The sequence below is a fragment of the Erythrolamprus reginae genome, chromosome 1, assembly GCF_031021105.1.
Source record: "Erythrolamprus reginae isolate rEryReg1 chromosome 1, rEryReg1.hap1, whole genome shotgun sequence".
NCBI classification, from domain to species: domain Eukaryota; kingdom Metazoa; phylum Chordata; class Lepidosauria; order Squamata; family Dipsadidae; genus Erythrolamprus; species Erythrolamprus reginae.
The window spans coordinates 207814084-207824574 of record NC_091950.1 but is presented as its reverse complement, the minus strand read 5'-3'; the positions used below and the strand labels follow the sequence as shown (position 1 = coordinate 207824574).

Below are 10491 nucleotides of genomic sequence, written 5' to 3'. Positions count from 1 at the left end.
TTAACAAAAACAATTTAAGGACTTTTTAAAAAGTTATGCTCTAATCATACATGGTAGTTTATGCAATTCCATACCGCAATTCTTAACAATTCTGACAGAAATTTAAGAAAGGATATCCTAACTTGTACCTTTCATTGTATTTAAATTTAACATATAATGGAAATTGGTGCATAAATACATACAAATAATTAATTTTAAAATTCTACTTGTTTTTTGAGGGGATTTGAGTTTGAATATATTATTTTCCACAAAAATTTAGTTATATGTTTTAAGTGCAAACTATTCTGAAAATCTTACTGCACATAAAATAACGGTTCTTTGCAAAATATAAAAAATATTTGTGGGAAACCAAATGGGAGAATTACTTTTTATTCAAAATATTATTTGATGTATTAATCAGCAGAAAACTAAGTTAGATGGATATTCAGGCTAATAGTGGTATCATGTATTTTTATTAAAGCATATTAGAGAAATTAAAGATAATTTATTTAAAGATAATTAAATGAAAGATAATCAAATCTTTAATTATAAAGAAAAATTAAAGATTTTTATTGGAACGATTCAGTGAATCTTTGGATCACAACCAATGAGTGCAATATTAAAAGGATTTCACAGTACAAATGAGTGTGAATTATTATAATGGGGTATAACATAGAAGCAGTAATATTAGGAAATGAATTTAATTCCTAATAAACCATGAGTAAAAACTTTTGTCAAGCACTTCTTTTTTATTGATTTGTTTCTTTGTTGTGTTAAACAAATTAGTGTTCAACAGTTGGAATGAACCAACTTTAGTTTCATCCAAGTGATTTAGCATGTATACTCTATCCTACTGATGCCCCAATATTGAATTTATGCATTGCATTTAACAATGCATAAATTATTAGTAAAACAATGAATCAAATTATTAGTCTTTGGCAATTATTAATTTTAATTGTCTGAATATGAAATTTTATTTAATTTTAAGTAGTAAAATTATGTGATTATAATAAAACTATAATGTGTTTATCCAGAAATAATTTATAAAACATTTTTTGAAATAATTTATGCAAATAGTATTTAGATTGATTTGACTTCCCCCCACTTATATACTCTTTAAAGTCCAAAATGTTTTGTCAATTTCATCTCCTTAATTATTTGTTAAAATTGCAATTTTTGTACTAATTTAAAAAATAATTTGTGTCATTTGGATGGTACTACAGGCACTCAAATTACTCCTTCAAAATGTATTTGTAACAAGAAAATGAAAATCTATTCCCTGAAGATAAATACTGATAAATATGAAAAAATATTAAACAAACATTTGGAAATATACACATATACATATGTTTCAGAATATTACATTATGATTATAATTACATCTTGCAAACAGAGCAATTGATTGTCAACAACTGACAAATAGTACACATCTCTGTATGTATATATGTATTTTATATACTGCATTTCCCCGAAAATAAGACCCTGTCTTATATTTTTTTGAACCCTGAAATAAGTGCTTAGCCTTATTGCCATGAACTCAAAAGCCCAATTGGGTTTATTATCAGGGGATTTCTTATTTTGGAGGAAACAAGGTGTATGTATGTGTATGTATATGTAAATGCAGGGGTGAGCAGGAAGTGGAACAATGTTCCACTGGCGGAAATGGACCAGCGCGCGCAGGTCCATCACAGCCGGCAGTGCGTGTGAGATTCAGCTTCTGCGTATGTGCAGAAGCCAAAACTCACCGCCCCAGCTAGCAGCAACAGCACCCCACGTGGGCCCAGAGATCGTGGTGCTTGTCTGGCAGGCATGTGGCACCTTTGCCGTTGCTGCTGTTGTGGCCGGCCGGCGGCCACAGAACTGGGTCCTCCGATTTGCGGCGGTGGAGGTGGCTGTCAGTTCCAGCCGGCAGCCGCCAGCAGGAAAAAATGCACTAGGACGGGCAGGCGGGGCGGGCATCTCTCTGAGCTGCTTCTTGCACTGGCTCAGTCCCAGCTGGGAGCCACCAGTGGGAAGAAATCCTCCAGGAAGGAGAGCACCTCATCGGGAAGACTCTGGCAGGCAGGCAAAGCGGGAGTGACATCGTCTTCCCGACTAGCTGCTCCTTCCAGGTGAATTTCTTCGCACTAGTGGTTCCCGGGCAGGACAGCTTCTGGCCACGATTCTGCGCATGCACAGGAAATTGAAAGGGATACGCGCACGTGTGCAGGAAATTGAAGGGGGGGCGCACGCGAATGGCTGCCCTTTACTGTCTGTGTGTGTATTGTGTGTGGTGTGTGGGTATACATACGCACACATATACACACATATATACATGCACATATCCATTCCCCAGCTGAAAAAAATTACTTCCCACAAAATAGTGCAAATCAAAAGTCTGAAATTATTATGAATCTTATTTCAGTTGTAAAATACATGAACTTGCCTACTTTAAATCTACAAACAGCATCAAGACACAAGACACCCAGTTTATGAATCAGATACGGTATATGTTTGAAAACAATGTTTTAAACAATGTTTCACTGTGATATAAATTCATCATTCTGCAATAGAAGGATACAGTTTTACTTGAAAGACTTATTAAGAACTCATTGAAAGAGCTGCCCATAGCAATATTTGAAATAGTTTTATGATCAATGAGATGATTAATCTTATTTTCATATTATCATCTGTATTATGAAAAACACGTAAGCAAGGTCAAATGGTGTAACTAAAATAATCAAACAGTTGGTAATTACCATATAATTATATGCTTACCTCTCCTTTTCTTACATGTACAACTAGAGCAAAAATAAGTCTTTACAATATGGTAATGATTACATATTCCTCCAGAGAGGGAGGCAAGTAAAAATATTATTTCAGACTAATGTCCTGCCCAATTTTGTTCATAGATCTTTCTTGTAATCATATTTTCAGATTTATTTATTTTTAATACAGGCATTTTGGTCAATGCATAAGATATGAAGATGCTTTGTTCTTTTCCCTGTGCAACTGGAACAAAATATTGTAAGAACTGCCATTTCTACTTAACATAAGCTATTATATAACAGGATACCTATAACAATATTGAAATGCAAATATCTGTCTTATCATTTGGAGTATTACTGTTGCCCATAATCCAGTAAAAAGTTTGTAATGGAAAATTACAAGGTTCAATGGAAGGTTCTGACTTCTGGGCCAATCTAATTCTATTTCATTCCCATATCAATGAATTTTACAAGTTACACCGAGCATTGATCAGCTGCATCTTCACTTAGACGCCACCATTTTTGGTGAAATTATATATCTTCTTCCTTTTCAAAATTGAGCATTGTAACTCTCTCTCTCTCTCTCTCTAGATTACAATGAGTTTGTGAAACACAGAGTACTTTCTGAGTAACACATGAAAGGTAATGACTGAGTCTCTCTCTATATTTGGTAATTTTGGTAAGCATACATGGTAAGTTTACACAATTTTGGATAGTTCATGGTCAACATTATAAAAGCTAGTGTGCAATTCAACCCAAATACAGCTTGGGGGGTGGGGCAAGAGTAGGCAAACCCAAGGTGCTAAGAGGAAAGGAACAATCTCAACCATGAATAAGAAACAAAGGGAGATGTTACATCCCCACTGAGTCTGAACTTTCAAATACAAAACATCAATACAGTGCTTTTAGCAAAAACTTTGGGACAGCTTAGCAGCAGATACATCAACAAATGTTGAAGCAGTACTAGCATGACCTATTAAGAAAACTAATTAATATTCTCAAGTAAGACACAGACATTTAGGAAAAGATATCCAGCAGTGTTTCCTCCATCATAAAGACACAGAAACAAGGTAAGCTTTGTACTTGAGTCCACAGTATGCGAAAGTTGCATATTAAAATAGGAATAGAATCGGAACAATGTGCTGACTCTTTAGAAGAAAAATAAGAGAAGAAACAAACCAAAATTGAAAACATATACCGTACTGGTACATGATGTTATAATGCATCAAACGATATTAAAAGCAAAAGAACTAAATACACAAAATTGTACTGCACAGAAGAAAACAATCACTTTACTATTTTTATAAGTCATCACCCCAACATATGTACACATTGTAATTTTAATATGTTGAGAAGATACAATATATATTTTATTCAATATTTAAAAAAATATAACTATAACCTCTTGAAGATTTGCACAATAAAACACATTCCAGTATGATAGCAATCTACCAATCATCAGTATGTAAATTAGACTTTCTGCATATTATGTGCATACAACTACATACAGATTAGTTAAAAAACAAGCTTAATTTGTGACCTAAATTTTTCAAAAAGAACAGATAAATTAACTGGTCTGAATTACATCAATTTTTTTTCAACTAAGACTTGGTTTTTGCTGTGTAGAATACATGGATCTGGATCTTAAAAAGCCACTCTAGGTATAACCAGTCATCCCAGTAGTTTTTTTAAAAAAAATCCCGTCACCTTGGTCATAATCATTCCTGTGATCTTCACACAATTAAATCAGAAGGATGCAAACATAGTTTAATATGTTGCACAATGAACTACTACTTAACACTTGAAAGCCCGAAGTCCCTAGTTATAAAACTATTCATGCAATTTTCTGTATAACGGTCAGTTTATATTATTAAAAAAGACTGCTGAATTATATGGGAATCATATTAGTTCTCTAGAAAAATAAAGACATACAGCTAAGTCCCTTCTCACTTTTTCTACAGAACAAATAAACTTTTTGAAGTTGTCTGTAATGGATGGCTTTTGAGCTCAAGAAGTCTAACCTACATTATATATATATTCAAAATTATTCTGAATATTCAATAATTACCGTGAATTACTGGGAAACATTCCTGAGTTTCAGTAATATTGGAAATAAATTTGATATTAGCTTTGCTTTAATGAATGCCTATACAAAGTAGCTACTACTTAGTGTAATAGTAATTTAAAATGGGATTACTTTAGCTACAATTCTTCTGACACTACTTTCAAATCAAAAGTAAGGGAAGAAAGACAAAAGAGAGTAGAAGAACTAGCAACTATCAACTAAACTTAATTTTTTTTCTTTAGCAGAATAATGGCACTTGGTAATTGAACATTTTAACCTTTGACCCTTCTGAAAATAATGTATTATGCTTGAATCTCCTCAACCTATAATTAATTCAAAAGGTTACTTCAGGGAGGGAGGACTATAACTTATATCTGTTCCTTTCATTAACTGTCAACAGAATTCCAGGTCAAAGTACAGCAAAAATGTAAGAAGGCAAAACAGCCCCCTTTTGCTTTTCATGTATACATCACTCTTCAAAACATGATGAACACTTTCTTTAGAATAAGAAATGCAATTTAAAGCAGTGATCTACAGCACATATATCACGTATTGCTGACACACCACATGCATTCAAGATTAAATTCAACAGTATGCATTCCCAGATTAAAGTGGGGGAGATAGCATCTTTAGCTCCCCCACACACACCCGCATTACATTAACTATATGAAATATGACTGCAATGGATTGATCAAAGTATAGGCAGTGAATTGTTTCCTTTGGAAAGAGAAAGCTGCCATGAACACCCCACTGCTTGAGAAATGATTTTTAAGGAAAACTGATGCCTCAGTATTTCCAGCAGCCATTGCCTCTGTTCCTGGCATTTCCCGCTGGAGAACACTTGTCTTTTTTGAAGCTTCTGAGTCTGTTCAGTGACTACATTGAGTCATTCCACCGCAAGCACCCTGAAAAACTCCCTTGCCTAAACTTCAATTGTTCTTGTAGGTTCCAAAGATTATCAACCTACAAAAGTAACTTTTAAGGGAGCATTGATGAGTAGTCATACTTGGGAAAGCCCATGTCCCATTTTCTCAATCTTGTTTTAAATGTATGTCATCTTTCAAATTTCTAGCATTAGAGAAACAACCCTGTTTCCTGGGTGGGGAAGACATGTAAACATGGCTCCATAGGCCTTAAAACTGCATTGCAACATATGCTGTCTGTTTACAGCCCATTCATTCTGAAGGAGCAATTTCCTGGTCACATATACATGTCTCGATAGCTGAACATTAAGCTTGGGAGGGCAAGGGTGGATGGATGGTAGAGGAAGACTACTCTAATGTTCATGACAAAGTGCATTTCAACTGCCATCAGAAGCAATGACAATATTCCTTTCCCACAGAATTGATTGCACTAACTCAGAGGTCCAAAGTCCTACTAGAATCTCTGAGGCACTCTTGGTTCCAAGAGACAAAAAAAAAAATCACAATTCATTAGTCTTTGCAGAACTTTAGACTGAGAAAACTAACCCGTTTATTATTTCTCAGGAAAGCCGAAGCTTCATTTTGATAGGGATCATATTCTCCATTTCCTCCAATCTTCTCAAAACTCACAGTGTTGAAATGAGAACTGATCTGCCTATAATGGATTGCACATCACCCAAGGAGAACCAAAGGCTTGGAAAAGGCATAACGTATATTTTATACTGTTTCACAATGACATTTATGGGGGAGGGGGCGAAAACATGAGGTTTTATTGCTGTTTCAGTACAAAATATAGTATAGTATCTAAATGAATCGAACAAGATCACCAAAGCCAGGATTTTCAAACAATAAGATGAAGATTGTAGATGTTGCTCAAAAAAGAATTGGACAAATGGAAAAAATATAGAAAGGTAAACAAAAGAAAAAAGTTAAACTTGGGATATTAGTTGCATATTGAAACTTGGGGATCGGGACTGCTTAGTCAGAGGAGCTCCTGGCGAGTGGACATCTTTACCATTTCCAGCTTGACTTAACCGATCCTCTTGTAGACTAATGGTTGAAAAACGATTGGAGTTGCCAGCTGCTAAGTTAGTAACACCATCACCACCAATGCCAACATTGGAACCCATCTGACTGCCATTCACATAGTCAAATGATTTACTGGAAGAAGCACTTGCAGTTCGGATCAAGCTTACACTGCTGGCTTTTGGTACCACCTGCCCAGCAGGCAAACTCAAATGTTTCTTTGTGGGAGTAATTTCAATTGCATCTGTACTGAGGTCAATTGATTGGTGCAGGAACTGCTTACGGGCAGATTCTCGAGGGCTGTCTGTGGATTTGGTAGCCAAGATGATCTCCTTATCCTTTGCCAACAGCCCAGCAACTCCTTTCCTTAAGCTGCCCCTCTGAGATGTGGATGAATGTTTGGTCCCAGGTGGCTGGCTGCTAAGGGAGGCCCCAGAGGAAAACCCTTCATCAGCGTCATTGACGTTCACAGACTCTTCTCTTCCACTGACTCCTTCGGCATCTGAAAATATCAAAGACCCCAGAGTAAGAAATTACAACACCATGATTCAATTTTAAAGGTGGATAGGATTGCACACATTTTTTTTTAAATCAAAATTATGTTGCAAACATTTTGGAGAAACCTCAACTTCAAGTTATAGTGTTCTTGTTGTAATTGTTTTTATACTGCAGTCTGGAACAGAATGAATTTATTACACAATGCTTAGATGGATTAATCTTCTAAAAGATATGCCTAGGACTGTGTCAATAAGAATAACCTTTCTCAAAAAGTCATAAACCATACATGTTTTATTACATATCCCTAATATGTAAATTATAATAATAAATATGTATAGGGATATAATCCTAGCTTCACTTATTAATAAGGACATTAAGTACTGTATAGATAGAGAAACTTTCCTTTTAGGAATATTTATGATTGTTTTTAATGAATGTAACCAAAAGCACATTCTTCCAGAAGAAAATTCTTATGGAAACCTTCCTGTCATTCCCAGTACTAAAGATTAAGCTAGAGTGGCTGTGCTGGTACATAAAATTAAGTCAGAATACATTTAAATAGAAAATAGTAGGTTGTTTTGCCACTTTTAGTTTGTTTGATTTCATTTTATTCCACTCTAACTCAAATTGTCTATTCTAAATGCCAAAGAGGCAGTTCTATGTCAGTATTTGTAGCGGTTCTGTGAAATGGAGATTTTGATGCATGCAAATATTCCTGAATGTCAGAATCCGAATATTATTTTATATGTTTGTATTTAACAGTGGGTGAATGTGTCATTGTGAGATTTTGTAACAATGTTTTTGCGTATCAAAGTAGCATTGGATACAAGATAAGTGGCATATAAATTTAATAACGTACATATATATTTCTGGACAGTTTCAAACAAGAAAATAGACTATTTACAAAGCAGAGATTATTTACAAAGCATAGCAGAGCTGATGCTGTGTCTGTAAAATATTATTTATTTTTAGTTAACCAGTGCTTAAACAGCCTCTCAGTTCATTCCCTCTTCAAGTCAACTATTTTGACACCATTGTTCTAACTTAATACTGCTCTGTTTTGTACAGTAACCCTCAGCTTACAATTATCCTTACATCATTTCTTCCCCATTTCAAAAATCTCTTCTGCAAAGAAATCACATCTGACCACTGAGAGAATGCACATTTGACAGACTGAAAAGATTTTTTTTCCTATATCCTCAGCAATGTTGATTCTTTTACTTTATCATTTTAACATTTCAAACATTAATACAACTATGTCCTGTAAAATAAGGCTCCTTAGTTTAAAAAACACAACAACACAGAGCCTTGTAAAATGTTATGTTTAAAATACAAGCCACTTTGCATATGGTATTCTTCACATAAAAAGTTAAAAAGCCATTTGAAATAAAAGAATGTCCTGAAAGCAAATGTGCCTTTTAGACTCTCTTTTATTTAACCACCATGCAAAGCTAAGTGAAAATGCTTTTAATAGAGCAGCAGTAACTGCTGCCTTCCCACCACCACCTCTCTTAACCCCTCCTTACTTTTATGGAGGGAACACAATATCAGGAGGTGTTTCCCAGTCAATTTCCATGGATACATCTCAAGCCTTACAATAAATTTGCAAGGATAAAATGACATAGTGGAAGAAATATTGTTGTTTGTCAATGATGTTTGCAACATTACTATTTAGTATACAGTGTTCCCTCGATTTCCGCGGGGGATGCGTTCCGAGACCGCCCGTGAAAGTCGAATTTCCGCGAAGTAGAGATGCGGAAGTAAATACACCATTTTTGGCTATGGACAGTATCACAAGCCATCCCTTAACACTTTAAACCCCTAAATTACCATTTCCCATTCCTTTAACAACCATTTACTCACCATTATTACTTGTACTCACCATTGAATAAGATACTTAGTGATCCTGATATTTATAAACATAATTATTTATTAACAATAATTATTTTTTTGTTATTTATTTGAAAAAGTTATTAATTTGGCGATGACATATGATGTCATTGGGTGGGAAAAACCGTGATATAGGAAAAAAACCGCGAAGTATTTTTTAATTAATTTTTTTAAAAACCGTGTTATAGGCTATTCGCGAAGTTCGGACCCGCGAAAATCGAGGGAACACTGTAATTAATAAAATTATCCCTTCCTTTTGGAGAAAAGAGTCAGAGAGGGTTCGGTGTAAATTTTCCAGATGCCACCACCATGCAGAGGCCAAAGCAACTCAGCAGTGCTTGAAAGTGAAAAAGGAGGAAAACAACATGCAAGGTAGGATCTCTCAAGCCTTCAAGTATTCAGAATTCAATTTGAGCAATATACACATTTACTAATCACTATTAATGTAGTCTTTTGACTTTGATAGCAACATAGTCATTTTGGGAAAAGCTTATTTTTCTTAGAAAAAGTTCAAATATATTCTGAACCAAAGTCCTTGTAGGCAATAAAGCTTGTCAAAGAAAAAAACCAAAATATAACCTCAATATAACCATTTCTTTTGAAATATTTTTTAAATAACATGCTCTCACCATTATTATTCATATTCAAACTTCTCTTACATAATGAAATGTAAGAGAAGTACAAGCACATTAATCCTGTCGGCATTATGATTCCACTTTTTATTACCGTAATTTACAGAGAATATTTACATAAACTGACCCAAGCATGTTGCAAAAAAGACTGATTGTTTATTAGATACTTGGAATATTTAAAACCATGGATAAATAGTAAAGTTCAAATGAAAACAATTTTATTGTGATTATAGACAGTATAAGAAAGATAAGATTGTGCCATTTTGTTAACACAATTTTGAAAAGAAGCAATATTTATCAATTTCATGCAAAATCAGCAAGATCACCAAAAGAGAGTAATTTAACAAACTGTGATTTCCTTTTATGATTAAGAGAAGACCACTTTTCTATCCCAAATCACCAAAAAAAAAAATTCACAAAAAGTATGATTTTTAAAATACTTTCGTGTGTAGATTATACTCACTTTATTTATCTAGAAAACATTTAGGCAGCACCACCTAATCTAAATAAATCTAACTTATTAAAGAAAGAAGTACTGTGGCATCAAAGCAACTCTTTTTGAAAAGAAGATTTGAGAATTTGTATGAGAATTTCTGCACCTTCTTCTGGTCATGCACATGCAACATGTAGTTAGTACAACAAAATAAAACCAGTGGGAGCAAAGTTGTGGTTAGAGCTCATTTACTGGACATGCTCAGATTCGCTCAGTTCTAGGAGTAAATTCTGAATTT

At 34.4% G+C, this 10491-nt stretch overlaps 1 protein-coding gene across 15 annotated transcripts in view; it reads right to left on the bottom strand.

Annotated features, from left to right (window-relative positions):
* Positions 1-6408: 6408 nt before the first annotated feature.
* HYCC2 (hyccin PI4KA lipid kinase complex subunit 2) overlaps positions 6409-10491 on the bottom strand; it is a 64255-nt gene continuing 60172 nt past the window's right edge. For all 15 annotated transcript variants that reach the window (XM_070732045.1, XM_070732043.1, XM_070732039.1 and 12 more), the window contains one exon: positions 6409-7242. In XM_070732045.1, coding sequence (XP_070588146.1) covers positions 6644-7242 — 599 coding nt within the window. In that variant the 3' untranslated portion in view covers positions 6409-6643. The remainder of the gene's footprint in view (positions 7243-10491) is intronic.